This window comes from Hemiscyllium ocellatum, chromosome 6, assembly GCF_020745735.1.
Source record: "Hemiscyllium ocellatum isolate sHemOce1 chromosome 6, sHemOce1.pat.X.cur, whole genome shotgun sequence".
In the NCBI taxonomy this organism is placed as follows: domain Eukaryota; kingdom Metazoa; phylum Chordata; class Chondrichthyes; order Orectolobiformes; family Hemiscylliidae; genus Hemiscyllium; species Hemiscyllium ocellatum.
In genome coordinates, this window is record NC_083406.1 from 84,494,339 (window position 1) to 84,513,432 (window position 19,094).

General features: G+C 49.5%; 1 protein-coding gene across 3 annotated transcripts in view; it reads left to right on the plus strand.

Moving 5' to 3' along the window:
• The window catches only part of tnfrsf19 (tumor necrosis factor receptor superfamily, member 19), a 94,556-nt gene extending 75,917 nt beyond the window's left edge, over positions 1 to 18,639 (plus strand). For all 3 annotated transcript variants that reach the window (XM_060826087.1, XM_060826088.1, XM_060826090.1), the window contains exon 10: positions 17,507 to 18,639. In XM_060826087.1, the coding sequence (XP_060682070.1) occupies positions 17,507 to 17,518 (12 nt within the window). In that variant the 3' untranslated portion in view covers positions 17,519 to 18,639. The remainder of the gene's footprint in view (positions 1 to 17,506) is intronic.
• The last annotated feature ends 455 nt before the right edge of the window (positions 18,640 to 19,094 follow it).

A 19,094-nucleotide genomic window follows, 5' to 3' on the forward strand; every position in this document is an offset into this window, starting at 1 on the left:
TTTACAAGTGTCGCAAGTCTTTATTCATCTTTTTTCCACTGGTTTTGTTCCTTTCTTCTGATGCCATCGATGCCTTGCCATCCCATGGGATTCTGAAAGGTAGTCACGCTTTGCGGGAGAGACTAAAGTTGAGCGACATGGTTTAAGGAGTCGAGGCCCCGCTTTTAACATGGAGATAATGAGAATTTCATTTAGTCAGAGAGTTGGTGATCTGTGAAATTCTACTTCCCTGAAGATAATAGAGGCATGGTCCTTGAGCTTATTCTGTGCTGAGTTGTATTGATTTTTAATAGGGAGTGGAGTCAGGATTAAAAAAAGCAGCAAAGAAAGTGGAATTCAGACCCCAGTGGGATTAGCCAATCAAGGTTGCAGCAATTTCAATAGACTGATTGGCTTAGTCCTACTCCTGAGTGGTATGTTCCTCTGAGATGGGGCAACATTCATAGACATTTTTCATGACCCCAGATAATGAATGTCACCGGACTACTCTGTCTGGAAGATATTGAATCACACGATTGTTAACAGTGCAGAAGGAGAACATTTGACTATTATGTCTGCAGCAGCTCCATAAACGAACAATGCGCTGTGCCACTCTCAAACCATCGTCTTTCTTTCCAGCCAACAATCTAATTCCTAGTTCAGCTTGCCTCCTCACTGCACTGTTGGCAATGCAAGTGCATTTTTGCAATCATATTTCCAAAGCTAAGTGTGAAACACGGAGAGTCAGAGGGACTAGTGGAAAATTATGAAATCATCATCAAAGCAGTAACTACATTTACACAGTCTCACCCATGTTCACTGAGGCCAGTTTTACTAACAGGGAACTGAGAGCAGTTTCACTAACCCGAGGGAACCGAGGGCAGTTTCACTAATCCGGGGAACAGGGCCAGTTTCACTAACCCGAGGAACAGGGCCAGTTTCACTAACCCAGGCACCTGAGGGCAGTTTCACTAACCCGGGGGAACAGAGGCCAGTTTCACTAACCCAGGGTACTGAGGGCAGTTTTACTAACCTGGGGGAACTGAGGCCAGTTTCACTAAACCAGGGGAACTGAGGGCAGTTTCACTAACCTGGGGGAACTGAGGCCAGTTTCACTAACCCAGGGAACTCACACCAGTTTCACTAACCCGGGTACTGAGGGCAGTTTCACTAACCTGGGGGAGCTGAGGCCAGTTTCACGAACCCAGGGAACTCACACCAGTTTCACTAACCCGGGTACTGAGGGCAGTTTCACTAACCTGGGGGAACTGAGGCCAGTTTCACGAACCCAGGGAACTCACACCAGTTTCACTAACCAAGGAGACTGAGGGCAGTTTCACTAACCTGGGGGAACTGAGGCCAGTTTCACTCACTCAGGGAACTGAGTCCAGTTTCACTAACGTGGGGGACTTGAGGGCAGTTTCACTAACCCAGGGAACTGAGGTCAATTTCACTAACCTGGGGAAACTGAGGGCAGTTTCACTAACCTGGAGAACTGAGAACATTTCACTAACCCAGGGAACTGAGGGAAGTTTCACTAACCCAGACGAACGGAGGCCAGTTTCACTAACGCAGGGTATTGAGACCAGTTTCACTAACCAAGGGGAACTGAGGGCAGTTTCACTAACCCAGGGTATTGAGGCCAGTTTCACTAACCAAGGGGAACTGAGGGCAGTTTCATTCACCCAGGGAACTGATGCCAGTTTCACTAACCTGGGGAACTGAGTCAACTTTCACAAACGTGTGGGAACTGAGGGCAGTTTCACTAAACTAGGGAACTGAGATCAGGGTTCACTAACCCATGGGAACTGAGGGCAGTTTCACTAACCCAGGGAAACTGAGGGCGGTTTCACTAACCCGGGAACTGAGGGCAGTTTCACTAACCCAGGGGACCTTAATCCAATATCAATAACCGGAGGAATTGAGGGCAGTTTCACTAAACCGGTGGAACTCAGTCCAGTTTCACTAACCCGGGGAGCTGAGGCCAGTTTTACTAACCCAGGGAACTGAGAGCAGTTTCACTAATCCGGGGGGAACTGAGGGCAGTTTCACTAACCCAGGGAACTGAGAGCAGTTTCACTAATCCGGGGGGAACTGAGGGCAGTTTCACTAACCTGGGGAACTGAGAACATTTCACTAACCTGGGGAGCTGAGGCCAGTTTCACTAACCCAGGTTAACTGAGGGCAGTTTCACCAACACAGGGGAACTGAGGCATTTTTCACTAACCCGTGGGAACTGAGTCCAGTGTCACTAACCCAGGGAGCTGAGGCCAGTTTCACTTACCCAGGGAATTCAGGCCAGTTTCATGAATCCAGGTAAACTGAGGGCAGTTTCACTAACCCAGGGGAACTGAAGGCAGTTTCACTAACCCGGGGGAACTGAGGCCAGTTTCACTAACCCGGGGAAACTGAGGCCAGTTTCACAAACCTGGGGAACTGAGGGCAGTTTCACTAACTCAGGGAACTGAGGCCAGATTCACTAACAGGGAACCTGAGGGGAGTTTCATTAACCCTGGGAACTGAGGCCAGTTTCACTAACCCGGGGAGTTGAGGGCACTTTCACTCACCTAGGGAATTCAGGCCAGTTTCACGAACCCAGGGGAACTGAGGGCTGATTCACTAACCCGGGTGAATTGAGGGCAGTTTCACTAACCCAGGTAAAGTGAGGGCAGTTTCACTAACATAGGGGAACGGAGGCCAGTTTCACTAACCTGGGGAACTGAGGGCAGTTTCATTCACCCAGGGAACTGATGCCAGTTTCACTAACCCGGGGAACTGAGTCAACTTTCACAAACGTGTGGGAACTGAGGGCAGTTTCACTAAACGAGGGAACTGAGATCAGGGTTCACTAACCCATGGGAACTGAGGGCAGTTTCACTAACCCAGGGAAACTGAGGGCGGTTTCACTAACGCGGGGGAACTGAGACCAGTTCCCCTAACCCGGGGAACTGAGGGCAGTTTCACTAACCCGGGGGACCTTAATCCAGTATCAATAACCGGAGGAATTGAGGGCAGTTTCACTAAACCGGTGGAACTGAGGGCAGTTTCACTAACCCGGGGAGCTGAGGCCAGTTTTACTAACCCAGGGAACTGAGAGCAGTTTCACTAATCCGGGGGGAACTGAGAGCAGTTTCACTAACCTGGGGAACTGAGAACATTTCACTAACCTGGGGAGCTGAGGCCAGTTTCACTAACCCAGGTTAACTGAGGGCAGTTTCACCAACGCAGGGGAACTGAGGCATTTTTCACTAACCCGAGGGAACTGAGTCCAGTGTCACTAATGTGGGGAACTGAGGCCAGTTTCACTAACCTGAGGAGCTGAGGGCACTTTCACTCACCCAGGGAACTGAGGGCAGTTTCACTAACCCGGGGGAACTGAGGCCAGTCTCACTAACCTGGGGGCCTGAGGCCAGTTTCACTAACTCAGGGAGCTGAGGCCAGTTTCACTAACCAGGGAACCTGAGGGGAGTTTCATTAACCCTGGGGAGCTGAGGCCAGTTTCACTAACCCAGGGGAACTGAGGGCAGTTTCACCAACACAGGGGAACTGAGGCATTTTTCACTAACCCGAGGGAACTGAGTCCAGTTTCACTAACCCAGGGAAATTGAGGGCTGATTCACTACCCGGGTGAATTGACGGCAGTTTCACTAACCCGTGGGAGCTGAGGCCAGTTTCACTAACCTGGGGGGCTGAGGCCAGTTTCACTTACCCAGGGAATTCAGGCCAGTTTCATGAATCCAGGTAAACTGAGGGCAGTTTCACTAACCCAGGGGAACTGAAGGCAGTTTCACTTACCCGGGGAACAGAGGCCAGTTTCACTAACCCGGGGGAACTGAGGCCAGTTTCACTAACGTGGGGGAACTGAGGGCAGTTTCACTAACCCGGGGGAACTGAGGCCAGTTTCACTAACTCAGGGAACTGAGGCCAGATTCACTAACAGGGAACCTGAGGGGAGTTTCATTAACCTTGGGAGACTGAGGCCAGTTTCACTAACCCGGGGAGTTGAGGGCACTTTCACTCACCTAGGGAATTCAGGCCAGTTTCACTAACCCAGGGAAACTGAGGGCTGATTCACTAACCCGGGTGAATTGACGGAAGTTTCACTAACCCGTGGGAACTGAGTCCAGTTTCACTAACCTGGGGAGCTGAGGCCAGTGTCACTAACCCAGGGAACTGAGGGCAGTTTCACTAACCCGGGGGAACTGAGGCCAGTTTCACTAACCTGGGGAACTGAGGCCAGTTTCACTAACTCAGCGAACTGAGGCCAGATTCACTACCAGGGAACCTGAGGGGAGTTTCATTAACCCTGGAAAACTGAGGCCAGTTGCACTCACTCAGGGAACTGAGGCCAGTTTCACTAACCCGGGGAAAAGGGCACTTTCACTCACCTAGGGAATTCAGGCCAGTTTCACGAACCCAGGGGAACTGAGGGCAGTTTCACTCGCCCAGGGGAACTGAGGGCTGATTCACTAACCCGGGTGAATTGACGGAAGTTTCACTAACCCGTGGGAACTGAGTCCAGTTTCACTAACCTGGGGAGCTGAGGCCAGTGTCACTAACCCAGGGAACTGAGGGCAGTTTCACTAACCCGGGGGAACTGAGGCCAGTTTCACTAACCTGGGGAACTGAGGCCAGTTTCACTAACTCAGCGAACTGAGGCCAGATTCACTACCAGGGAACCTGAGGGGAGTTTCATTAACCCTGGAAAACTGAGGCCAGTTGCACTCACTCAGGGAACTGAGGCCAGTTCCCCTAACCCGGGGAAAAGGGCACTTTCACTCACCTAGGGAATTCAGGCCAGTTTCACGAACCCAGGGGAACTGAGGGCAGTTTCACTCGCCCAGGGGAACTGAGGGCTGATTCACTAACCCAGAGAATTGAGGCCAGTTTCACTAATCCAGGTAAAGTGAGGGCAGTTTCACCAACATAGGGGAACTGAGGCATTTTTCACTAACCTGAGGAACTGAGGGCAGTTTCACTAACACAGGGAGCTGAGGCCAGTTTCACTCACCCAGGGAACTGAGGACAGTTTCACTAACCCGGGGAACTGAGGGCAGTTTCACACACCCAGGGAACAGAGGCCAGTTTCACGAACCAGGGGACCTGAGAGGACTTTCATTAACACTGGGGAACTGAGGCCAGTGGCACTAACTCAGAGAACTGAGGTCAGTTTCACTAATCCAGGGAACTGAGTCCAGTTTCACTAACGCGGGGGAACTGAGGGCTGTTTCACTAACCCAGGGAACTGTGAGCAGTTTCACTAACCCAGAGAATTGAGGCCAGTTTCACAAAACCAGGTAAACTGAGGGCAGTTTCACTAATCTGGGGGAACTGAGGGCAGTTTCACTAACCTGGGGAACTGAGAATATTTCAGTAACCCAGAGAATTGAGGCCAGTTTCACTAACCCAGGTTAACTGAGGGCAGTTTCACCAACACAGGGGAACTGAGGCATTTTTCACTAACCCGAGGAACTGAGGGCAGTTTCTCTAACACGGGGAGCTGAGACCAGTTCCACTAACCCGTGGGAACTGAGGCCAGTTTCACTAACCTGGGGAACTGAGGGCAGTTTCACTAACCTGGGGAACTGATGCCAGTTGCACTAACTCAGGGAATTGAGGCCAGTTTCACTAACACGGGGGAGCTCAGGGCAGTTTCACTAATCTGGGGGAACTGAGGCCAGTATCACTAACCTGGGGAACAGAGAACATTTCACTAACCCAGAGAATTGAGGCCAGTTTCACTAACCCGAGGAACAACGGGCAGTTTCACTCACCCAGGGAACTGAGGCGAGTTTCACTAACCAGGGGGAACTGAGGCCTGTTTCACGAACCCAGGTAAACTGAGGGCAGTTTCACTCATCCAGGGAACTGAGGGCAGTTTCACTAAACCAGGTAAACTGAGGGCAGTTTCACTAATCTGTGGGAACTGAGGGCAGTTTCACTAACCTGGGGACCTGAGAACATTTCACTAACCGAGAGAATTGAGGCCAGTTTCACTAACCCAGGTTAACTGAGGGCAGTTTCACCAACACAGGAGAACTGAGGCATTTTTCACTAACCCGTGGGAACTGAGTCCAGTTTCACTAACCCGAGGGAACTGAGGGCAGTTTCACTCACCGAGAGAATTCAGGCCAGTTTCACGAACCCAGCAGAACTGACGGCAGTTTCACTTACCCAGGGAACTGAGGCGAGTTTCACTAACCAGGGGGAACTGAGGCCTGTTTCACTCACCCAGGGAAACTGAGGGCAGTTTCACTAACCCGGGTGAATTGAGGGCAGTTTCACGAACCCAAGGAACTGAGGCAGTTTTGCTAACACGGGGGAACTGAGGACAGTTTCACTAAAGCGGGGAACTGAGTCCAGTTTCACTAACCTGGGGAACAGAGGCCAGTTTCACGAACCAGGGGACCTGAGGGGACTTTCTTTAACACTGGGGAACTGAGGCCAGTTGCACTAACTCAGGGAACTGAGGTCAGTTTCACTAATCCAGGGAAACTGAGGGCTGTTTCACTAACCCAGGGAACTGTGGGCAGCTTCACTAACCCAGAGAATTGAGGCCAGTTTCACAAAACCAGGTAAACTGAGGGCAGTTTCACTAATCTGGGGGAACTGAGGCCAGTTTCACTAACCTGGGGAACTGAGAACATTTCACTAACCCAGAGAATTGAGGCCAGTTTCACTAACCCAGGTTAACTGAGGGCAGTTTCACCAACACAGGGGAACTAAGGCATTTTTTACTAACCTGAGGAACTGAGGGCAGTTTCACTAACCCGGGGAGCTGAGACCAGTTTCACTAACCCGAGGGAACTGAGGCCAGTTTCACTAAACCAGGGAACTGAGGCGAGTTTCACTAACCAGGGGAACTGAGGCCTGTTTCACTAACCCGGGGAACTGAGTCCAGTTTAACTAACGTGGGGAAACTGAGGGCAGTTTCACTAACCCGGGGGAACTGAGGCCAGTATCACTAACCTGGGGAACTGAGAACATTTCACTAACGAGAGAATTGAGGCCAGTTTCACTAACGAAGGTTAACTGAGGGCAGTTTCACCAACACAGGGGAACTGAGGCATTTTTCACTAACCCGAGGGAACTGAGTCCAGTTTCACTAACCTGGGGAGCTGAGGCCAGTTTCACTAACCCGGGGAGCGGAGGCCAGTTTCACTAACCCAAGGGAACTGAGGGCAGTTTCACTAACCCAGGGAACTGAGGACAGTTTCACTAACGTGGGGGAACTGAGGCCAGATTCACTAACCCAGGGGAACTGAGGCCAGTTTCACTAACCCGGGGAAACTGAAGGGACTTTCATTAACACTGGGGAACTGAGGCCAGTTGCACTAACTCTGGGAACTGAGGTCAGTTTCACTAATCCAGGGAACTGAGTCCAGTTTCACTAACGCGGGGCAACTGAGGCCAGTTTCACTAACCCGGGGAACTGAGGGCTGTTTCACTAACCCAGGGAACTGAGGGCAGTTTCACTAACCCAGGGAACTGTGGGCAGTTTCACTAACCCAGGTAAACTGAGGGCAGTTTCACTAATCTGGGGGAACTGAGGGCAGTTTCACTAACCTGGGGAACTGAGGGCAGTTTCACTAACCCGGCGAAACTGAGTCCAGTTTCACTATCCCAGGGAGCTGAGGCCAGTTTCACGAACCCAGGGAACTGAGGCCAGTTTCACTAACCGGGGAACTGAGGCCAGTTTCACTTATCTGGAAAACTGAGGCCAGTTTCACTAACTCAGGGAAATGAGGCCAGTTTCACTAACCAGGGAACCTGAGGGGAGTTTCATTAACCCTGGGAAACTGAGGGCCAGTTGCACTAACTCAGGGAACTGAGGCCAGTTTCACTAACGCGGGGAGCTGAGGCCAGTTTCACTAACCCAGGGGAACTGAGGTCTGTTTCACTAACCCAGGGAATTGAGGCCAGTTTCACTAACCCAGGGAAACTTAGGGCTCATTCACTAACCCGGGAGAATTACGGCAGTTTCAGTAACACGGGGGGAACTGAGGCCAGTTTCACCAACCCAGGTAAACTGAGGGCAGTTTCACTCACCCAAGGAACTGAGGCGATTTTCACTAACCCGGGGGACATGAGGACAGTTTCACTAACGTGGGGGAACTGAGGGCAGTTTCACTAACCCGGGGGAACTGAGGCCAGTTTCACTAACCCGAGGGAACTGAGGGCAATTTCACTAACCCAGGGACTGAGGCGAATTTCACTAACCCAGGGGTAGTGAGGCCTGTTTCACTAACCCAGATAATTGAGGCCAGTTTCACTAAACCGGGTAAACTGAGAGCAGTTTCACCAACACAGGGGAACTGAGGCATTTTTCACTAACCCGAGGGAACTGAGTCCAGTTTTACTAACCCAGGGAACTGACGCCAGTTTCACTAACCCGGGGAACTGAGGGCAGTTTCACTAACCAGGGGAACTGAGGGCTGTTTCACTAACCCAGGGAACTGACGCCAGTTTCACTAACCCGGGGAACTGAGGGCAGTTTCACTAACCCGGGGAACTGAGGCCAGTTTCACTAACCAGGGGAACTGAGGGCTGTTTCACTAACCCAGGGAACTGAGGCCAGTTTCACTAACCCAGGGAACTGACGCCAGTTTCACTAACCCAGGGAACTGAGGGCAGTTTCACTAACCAGGGGAACTGAGGGCTGTTTCACTAACCCAGGGAACTGACGCCAGTTTCACTAACCCGGGGAACTGAGGGCAGTTTCACTAACCCGGGGAACTGAGGCCAGTTTCACTAACCAGGGGAACTGAGGGCTGTTTCACTAACCCAGGGAACTGAGGCCAGTTTCACTAACCCAGGGAACTGACGCCAGTTTCACTAACCCGGGGAACTGAGGGCAGTTTCACTAACCAGGGGAACGGAGGGCTGTTTCACTAACCCAGGGAATTGAGGCCAGTTTCACTAACCCAGATAATTGAGGCCAGTTTCACTAAACCAGGTAAACTGAGAGCAGTTTCACCAACACAGGGGAACTGAGGCATTTTTCACTAACCCGAGGGAACTGAGTCCTGTTTCACTAACACGGGGGATCTGAGGGCAGTTTCACTAACATGGGGGAACTGAGGGCAGTTTCAATAACCCAGGGAACTGAGTCCAGTTTCACTAACCTGGGGAGCTGAGGCCAGTTTTATTAACCCAGGGAACTGAGGGCTGTTTCACTAACCCAGGCACCTGAGGGCAGCTTCACTAACCCGGGGGAACAGAGTCGAGTTTCACTAACCCGGGGGACCTGTGACCAGTATCACTAACCCAGGGTACTGAGGCCAGTTTCACTAACCCATGGGACTGAGGCCAGTTTCACTAACCCGGGGGAACTGAGGACAGTTTCACTAACCCGGGAGCTGAGGCCAGTTTCACTAACCCAGGGGAACTGAGGACAGTTTCACTAACTCGGGAAGCTAAGGGCAGTTTCACTCACCCAGGGAATTGCGGCCAGTTTCACGAACCCTGGGGAACTGAGGCCTGTTTCACTAACCCTGGGGAACTGAGTCCAGTTTCACTAACCTGGGCAACTGAGGGCCGTTTCACCATCCCTGGGAATTGAGGGCAGTTTCACAAACCTGGGGGAACTGAGGCTAGTTTCACTAACCTTGGGGAACTGTGGCCAGTTTCACTAACCGAGGGAACAGAGAGGCCAGTTTCACTAACTCAGGGAACTGAGTCCAGTTTCACTAACCCGCGGGAACTGAGGTCAGTTACACTAACCCAGGGAACTGAGGGCAGTTTCACTAACCCAGGGAACTGAGGGCCATTTCACTAACGTGGTAAAACTGAGGGCAGTTTCACTAACCCGGGGGAATTGAGGCCAGTATCACTAACCTGGGGAACTGAGGGCAGTTTCACACACCCAGGGAACAGAGGCCAGTTTCACGAACCAGTGGACCTGAGGGGTCTTTCATTAACACTGGGGAACTGAGGCCAGTTGCACTAACGCGGGGGAACCGAGGGCTGTTTCACTAACCCAGGGAACTGTGGGCAGTTTCACTAACCCAGAGAATTGAGGCCAGTTTCACTAACCCAGGTAAACTGAGGGCAGTTTCACTAACATAGGGGAACGGAGGCCAGTTTCACTAACCCGGGGAACTGAGGGCAGTTTCACTAACCCAGGGAACTGAGTCCAGTTTCACTAACCCAGGGAAACTGAGGGCTGATTCACTAACCCAGGAGAATTGGGGCAGTTTCACCAACCCAGGTAAACTGAGGGCAGTTTCACTCACCCAGGGAACTGAGGCGACTTTCACTAACCCGGGGGAACTGAGGACAGTTTCACTAACGTGGGGGAACTGAGGCCAGATTCACTAACCCGGGGGAACTGAGGGCAGTTTCGCTAACCCGGGGAACTGAGGCCAGTTTTATTAACCCAGGGAACTGAGGGCTGTTTCACTAACCCAGGTACCTGAGGGCAGTTTCACTAACCCGGGGGACCTGTGACCAGTATCACTAACCCAGGGTACTGAGGCCAGTTTCACTAACCCATGGGACTGAGGCCAGTTTCACTAACCCGGGGGAACTGAGGCCAGTTTCACTAACCCAGGGAACTGATGCCAGTTTCACTAACCCGGGAACTGAGACCAGTTTTACTAACCCGGGGAACTGACACCAGTTTCACTAACCCAGATAATTGAGGCCAGTTTCACTAACCCAGATAATTGAGGCCAGTTTCACTAAACCGGGTAAACTGAGAGCGGTTTCACCAACACAGGGGAACTGAGGCATTTTTCACTAACCCGAGGGAACTGAGTCCAGTTTCACTAACCCAGGGAACTGACGCCAGTTTCACTAACCCGGGGATCTGAAGGCAGTTTCACTAACCAGGGGAACTGAGGGCTGTTTCACTAACCCAGGGAACTGAGTCCAGTTTCACTAACCCAGGGAACGGACGCCAGTTTCACTAACCCGGGGAACTGAGGGCAGTTTCACTAACCCAGGGAACTGAGTCCAGTTTCACTAACCCGGGGAATTGAGGCCAGTTTCACTAACCCAGGGAAACTGAGGGCAGTTTCACTCACCCAGGGAACTGAGGCGACTTTCACTAACCCGGGGGAACTGAGGACAGTTTCACTAACGTGGGGGAACTGAGGCCAGATTCACTAACCCGGGGGAACTGAGGCCAGTATCACTAACCTGGGGAACTGAGGGCGGTTTCACACATCCAGGGAACAGAGGCCAGTTTCACGAACCAGTGGACCTGAGGGGTCTTTCATTAACACTGGGGAACTGAGGCCAGTTGCACTAACTCTGGGAACTGAGGTCAGTTTCACTAATCCAGGGAACTGAGTCCAGTTTCACTAACGCGGGGCAACTGAGTCCAGTTTCACTAACCCAGGGAACTGTGAGCAGTTTCACTAACCCAGAGAATTGAGGCCAGTTTCACTAACCCGGGGAACTGAGGGCAGTTTCACTAACCCAGGGAACAGTGGGCAGTTTCACTAACCCAGAGAATTGAGGCCAGTTTCACTAACCCAGGTAAACTGAGGGCAGTTTCACTAACATAGGGGAACGGAGGCCAGTTTCACTAACCCAGGGAACTGAGGGCAGTTTCACTAACCCAGGGAATTGAGGCCAGTTTCAGGAACCCTGGGGAATTGAGGCCAGTTTCACGAACCCTGGGGAACTGAGTCCAGTTTCACTAACCTGGGCAACTGAGGGCCGTTTCACCATCCCTGGGAATTGAGGGCAGTTTCACTAACCTGGGGGAACTGAGGCTAGTTTCACTAACCTGGGGGAACTGTGGCCAGTTTCACTTACCGAGGGAACAGAGAGGCCAGTTTCACTAACTCAGGGAACTGAGTCCAGTTTCACTAACCCGCGGGAACTGAGGCCAGTTACACTAACCCAGGGAACTGAGGGCCATTTCACTAACGTGGGGAAACTGAGTCCAGTTTCACTAACCCGTGGGAATTGAGGCCAGTATCACTAACCTGGGGAACTGAGGGCAGTTTCACTCACCCAGGGAACAGAGGCCAGTTTCACGAACCAGTGGACCTGAGGGGTCTTTCATTAACACTGGGGAACTGAGGCCAGTTGCACTAACTCTGGGAACTGAGGTCAGTTTCACTAATCCAGGGAACTGAGTCCAGTTTCACTAACGCGGGGCAACTGAGGCCAGTTTCACTAACCCAGGGAACTGAGGGCAGTTTCACTAACCCAGGGAACTGTGGGCAGTTTCACTAACCCAGAGAATTGAGGCCAGTTTCACTAACCCAGGTAAACTGAGGGCAGTTTCACTAACATAGGGGAACGGAGGCCAGTTTCACTAACCCGGGGAACTGAGGGCAGTTTCACTAACATAGGGGAACTGAGTCCAGTTTCACTAACCCAGGGAAACTGAGGGCTGATTCACTAACCCAGGAGAATTGGGGCAGTTTCACCAACCCAGGTAAACTGAGGGCAGTTTCACTCACCCAGGGAACTGAGGCGACTTTCACTAACCCGGGGGAACTGAGGACAGTTTCACTAACGTGGGGGAACTGAGGCCAGATTCACTAACCCGGGGGAACTGAGGCCAGATTCGCTAACCCGGGGAACTGAGGCCAGTTTTATTAACCCAGGGAACTGAGGGCTGTTTCACTAACCCAGGCACCTGAGGGCAGTTTCACTAACCCGGGGGGCCTGTGACCAGTATCACTAACCCATGGTACTGAGGCCAGTTTCACTAACCCATGGGACTGAGGCCAGTTTCACTAACCCGGGGGAACTGAGGCCAGTTTCACTAACCCAGGGAACTGACGCCAGTTTCACTAACCCGGGAACTGAGACCAGTTTCACTAACCTGGGGAACTGAGGCCAGTTTTATTAACCCAGGCACCTGAGGGCAGCTTCACTAACCCGGGGGAACAGAGTCCAGTTTCACTAACCCGGGGGACCTGTGACCAGTATCACTAACCCAGGGAGCTGAGGCCAGTTTCACTAACCCAGGGAACAGAGGGCAGTTTCACTAACCTGGGCAACTGAGGGCCGTTTCACCATCCCTGGGAATTGAGGGCAGTTTCACTAACCTGGGGGAACTGAGGCCAGTTTCACTAACCCAGGGAATTGAGGGCAGTTTCACGAACCCTGGGGAACTGAGTCCAGTTTCACTAACCTGGGCAACTGAGGCTAGTTTCACTAACCTGGGGGAACTGTGGCCTGTTTCACTAACCAAGGGAACAGAGAGGCCAGTTTCACTAACCAAGGGAACTGAGGCCAGTTACACTAACCCAGGGAACTGAGGGCAGTTTCACTAACCCAGGGAACTGAGGGCAGTTTCACTAACGTGGGGAAACTGAGGGCAGTTGCACTAACTCTGGGAACTGAGGTCAGTTTCACTAACCCAGGGAACTGAGGCCAGTTTCACTAACCCAGACGAACGGAGGCCAGTTTCACTAACGCAGGGTATTGAGGCCAGTTTCACTAACCAAGGGGAACTGAGGGCAGTTTCACTAACCCAGGGTATTGAGGCCAGTTTCACTAACCCAGGGGGAACTGAGGGCAGTTTCACTAACCCAGGGACCTGAGGGCAGTTACACTAGCCGCGGGAACAGAGGCCAGTTTCACTAACCCGGGAGAATTGAGGCCAGTTTCACTGACCCAAGGAACTGACGCCAGTTTCACTATCCCGGGGAACTGAGACCAGTTTTACTAACCCGGGGGAACTGACACCAGTTTCACTAACCTGAGGTACTGAGGGCAGTTTCATTAACCCAGGGAACTGAGGTCAGTTTCACTAACCAGGGGAACTGAGGGCTGTTTCACTAACCCAGGGAACTGAGTCCAGTTTCACTAACCCAGGGAACTGACACCAGTTTCACTAACCAGGGGAACTGAGGGCAGTTTCACTAACCTGGGGGAACTGAGGACAGTTTCACTAACCAGGGGAACTGAGGGCTGTTTCACTAACCCAGGGAACTGAGTCCAGTTTCACTAACCCAGGGAACTGACGCCAGTTTCACTAACCAGGGGAACTGAGTCCAGTTTCACTAACCTGGGGGAACTGATGCCAGTTTCACTAACCCGGGGAACTGAGGTCAGTTTCACTAACCCACGGGACTGAGGCTGGTTTCACTAACCCGGGGGAACTGAGTCCAGTTTCACTAACCCGGGGGAACTGATGCCAGTTTCACTAACCCAGGGGAACTGAGTCCAGTTTCACTAACCCGGGGGAACTGATGCCAGTTTCACTAACCCGGGGAACTGATGCCAGTTTCACTAACCCAGGGAACTGAGAGCAGTTTCACTAACCTGGGGAACTGTGGCCAGTTTCACTAACCCGGGGGAACTGTGGGCAGTTTGACTAACCTGGGGGAACAGAGGCCAGTTTCACTAACCCAGGGAACTGAGGGCCGTTTCACTAACCCAGGGAACTGAGGGCAGTTTCACTAACCCGGGGGAACTGAGGCCAGTTTCACTAACCCAGAGAATTGACGCCAGTTTCACTAACCAAGAGAACTGAGGGTCGTTTCAATAACCCGGGGAACTGAGGCCAGTTTCACTAACGCAGTGAATTGAGGCCAGTTTCACTAACCCGGGAGAACTGAGGCCAGTTTCACTAACGTGGGGAGCTGAGGGCAGTTGCACTAACCCAGGGGAACTGAAGCCAGTTTCACTAACCCAGGGGAACTGAGACCAGTTTCACTAACCTGGGGAACTGAGGCCAGTTTCACTAACCCATGGAACTGAGGCCAGTTTCACTAACATGGAGGAACTGAGACCAGTTTCATTAACCCAGGGGAACTGAGACCAGTTTCACTAACTCGGGAGAACTGAGGCCAGTTTCACTAACCCAGGGAACTGAGGCCAGTTTCACTAACCCAGGAAACCCAGGCCGATTTCACTAATCCGGGGGAACTGAGGGCAGTTTCACTAACCCAGGGAACTGAGGCCAGTTTCACTAACCCAGGAAACCCAGGCCGATTTCACTAATCCGGGGGAACTGAGGGCAGTTTCACTGACACAGGGAACTGAGGGCAGTTTCACTAACCCTGGGGAACTGAGGGCAGTTTCACTAACCATACTTCAACCATTTGTCTAGCTTTGTATTGTCAAATTAAATCCAGGACCACACCCTCTCCAGTGGAGCCTTGTGTGTATATGCTTAAAAAGCTCCCCAGATACATTTCAAGAATTCTGCTTCTTTTAAAGTTTTCAAACTACGACTACCCCAGTTAATGCTGAGCAAGTTGAAATTCCCTACTTTACACTTCTCTGAAATGTGATTATATATCTGCTCTTCTATTTCTCTCGGTGTATTAATGCAGTACATTCCCAGCATTGTGATTGTCTCTTTTCAGTTTTGAAGTTCTCCCCGTATTGCTTCACTTGAGGAGCCAATGGAGAAACCATCCTCCTTACTGTTGTATTGATTCCCTGATCAATACTGCGTGAACCCTTTGTCTTCTTTGAAGACTTTATATCCTGGAATATTGAGCTATCAGTCTCTGCCCCTTTCTCAACCTTGTCTCAGCGACTGCACTGACATCATACTTCCTGTTTTAATTTGTTCTGTCAATTCATACTCTTGCTGGCCAGACTCTTGGCATTAAAATAAATGCCATCTAACTTTGCCAAACTCCTTTGCAATTGGCCAATAATTTTGATAACTTCTTGACTCCCTTTCTGTCTCTTCTAATTCTGGCTGTTCATCTCGCCCTGCTGAACTGCTTTCTGGATCCCACCCCCCCTACCAAGTTAGTTTAAACCCATTCCTGATGAAGGGCTTATGCCCAAAACGTCAAATTTCCTGTTCCTTGGAAGCTGCCTGACTTGCTGCGCTTTTCCAGCAACACATTTTAAGCTCTGATACTCCAGTATCTGCAGACATCACTTTCTCCTAGTTTAAACCTTCCCCAACAACACTAGCTAACCTCTCTGGAAAGAACAGATGCAATCCGTCTGCCCTTTACAGGTCCCACCACACTCAAAAATGGCCCAATGTCCTAGAAACTTAAAGCCCCTTCCCACCTCCCCCCAGCAGCATCTCCCCAGCCACCTATTTATGTGGACTAGCCTCCTATTTCTAAAATCACTAGGCATATTAGCAGGAATTATCCAGACCTTCTGGATCCCGTTTTCTAAATCAACTTTCTAGTTCCCTAAATTCTGCTTGCAGGACCTTATCCCTTTTTCTGCCCTATGTTACCAGTACGAAATGGACTACGATTTCAGTCTGTTTGTGTTTCAAAATGCCCTGCAGCCATTCAGTGCCATTCTTGACCCTGGCACCAGGGAGGCAACATGCCATCCCCTTAACACTGTAAGGAGGTATTGTGAGTCTCTTCCTGAGGCTGCAGAAATGTTTGTCTGTTCCCCTTACAATTGAATTGTCTACCAATATAGCACAGCCATTCATTCCATCTGGGGCAGCAGACTCACCCATGGTATCATGAAGTTGGCTCCACTGCTTTTCCTTGCAGTCATCTCCCCCACCAGTATCCACATTGGTACGTCTGGTAGAAAGGGATGGCCACAGGAGACCCCTGCACTACCTGCCTTCCTGTACTCTGCTTAGTGGTCACCAATGCCCTTTCTGCCAGTTCCGTTTTGACCTATAGTTAGGATCCAGCATGCATTACCTGTGAGAGTGGTGAAAACGTGTCCAGCCATTGCATTGAAGAGGAATTGGATTATAACGTGAAAAGGATAAAAGTGCGGGGCCATGAGAATAGATGGTGAGGGTATATCACAACGTGAATTCCTCCTTTAGAGAGCCTATATTGAAGGGCCAAAGAGCCTCCTTCTGCACTATAACCATTCTATGATCCTATGAACTATCCTCAATTACAAATAGTTCAAATTCAAAGCAAGTAATTGAGTGTGTTCAAATTTGTATAAAAAGCATTCTAAAGTCAGGGCATCACACAATCTGGAAGGTTGAAGTCTGTAACCAGTGGTGGCAGATACTTATAGTGGCTTACTAATAGTAATGTTTATAGAATGCCTCGTCTATACATTTTAATTAGAGTGTCACATTGTCTTGTGTGCTTCAAAACAATACGTATTTCATTTTAAAGGCTGGTGCAGAGAGAGCATCATATTGCTCAATATAAGGGTAGGTGCTGGTGTTGTGGTAATGTCACTGGCCTGGCAATCCAGAACCTTATGCTGGTGTTCTGGGGGGACGTGAATTTGAATTCTAGTCTGCCAATGGTAAACTTTTAAATTAAATAAAAACCCAGCATAATGACAACTGTGTAAACCATTGCCAATTGTCAATCAAAACAGAATCTGCTTCACTAACGTCTTTTAAGGTGGAAAGTTTGCCCAGCCTACATGTGACAGCAGTGTGGTTGTCTCAAAACTGCCCTCTGAGCAAGTAGAAATGGGCAATAAATGTTGGCCTGGCCAGCGACACCCCGAAAATGAAGGAAAAGAAATGTCAAATTGAACATGTTGTTACTGGTATTGGAATAAAGGAAGTTTTGTTTTAAACTGGCTTGATTGATGTGCTGAAAAGGTTAGCCATTAATTTTCTCCAACGTGTCAGTGAAAACCTATTTTTGACTTTGTATTGACTGTAATTTTCTCTTTCCAGAACTGTGTCTAGAACACATCTTGATGGTATCACAGGAATGTCTGCCTTTTTATCCTTCTCCATTGACTCTTTCAAGCTAAAGATACATTCTACCGAGGCCTGAAATTTCAGGATTATATGGTTTTCTCAGCCCAACTATGGCAAACTGTGGGCTACATCAATTGGTCTGAATTTGTCGCAGACAGGAACCACATCCCAGTGAATATGTGCTTCATTTTAAGCAGCAGTCTATTTCTACCAGTGGTGATTTACTATTTGCTTTTTTTTTGTATGAAACATTTGGCACGTTGTTCAAAGGTCTTGGGAGGAATGTTTACGAATGCAGTGGTGGTGATGAAGAACTCTGTCAAAACGTCATTGTGCTCAAACTGCTAAAGGATTTCTGAAGATAAATGACAAGGAAATCCATGGTTCACACAGCAACCAGTGTGTTAAAGCTCTGACTGTGGTTGGCTCTTACATGTGACAGTGAAGTGTTAACAAGTGTGGCCACAGACACTGCCTGGCGAGGATTGTGGGAAGTGGGGGTCCACAAAAATGATTTTGATTTATTAGATATCTAACTATAAATCTTTGTTATTAAAGCTTTAGAAAAAAGTTGTACACTTTAATGTTTTGTTTAGAAAGTTGCCACTATACATTGCAGATAATGAATTTTTGTTAAGTATAAATAATTATAAATGAAGACGGTAGCCATTTATATTGTGTTCCACCTCTTCCATTGTACTACCATAGTGCATCAATGAAAAAAAACCTGTCACTGTGAATGATGTGTTTATCGTTCTCCTTGCTAAGGGAAGCTAGATTGGCCTAGCTGATTGTGCACTAAATATTGGAACAATGTGGAGGTGGAATTGAATGACTTTTGTTTATACATGTTAGTGCATGCCATAAGTGGCCAGACAATAAGTTTGTTCATCATACAATATTCCATTTCCCTTCAAAGGACTGGATTACTCAGTTGAATCACATCATTCAAACGCTTATGGCTTTTTTTATTAATATTAAATGTCGAACTTTGGTGCTTATACAATTTATTTTAAAAAGGATGGCCAACTGTGCATCTGAGTAGATTTCAAGACTTCTTTAGCTAATGGCTACAAACTCAATAAAGTACAAGAAAATGCATCCTACCTTTCTGTCTCTCTAGTGCATCTTTTAAATAACAGTATTGCCTAAATGATGGGTTTATACTGCATTGTTATCTGAGCTTAAGCAGCTAGGGGTTTATACTTATTCCAAATGATCACTCATTGTCCTGCACATTGGAACACTGTAATAGCAAAATGCCAATCCAGTATCTGGAAAATAGTTGTTTATGAGTACTGAACTTGAGCAATGCAGAAAGAATACACATTTTGTCAAAACATTTCTGCAGTTGGACAACATATGCTAAATAATCACAATTGTGCTCAGAATTTAAAATTGCCAGGCAGGTTTACAGTGTGGTTTGCCTGCACGTACTGGAAGCTGCAAATATTAATACATAGGGCTCTGTTCTTTGCAGATAGACAAAATGTGCACATATACTGTATGTGTTTCAACTCAGCAAGATAGGTGGCATCCATTCTCTGGTTCATTCTTCAGG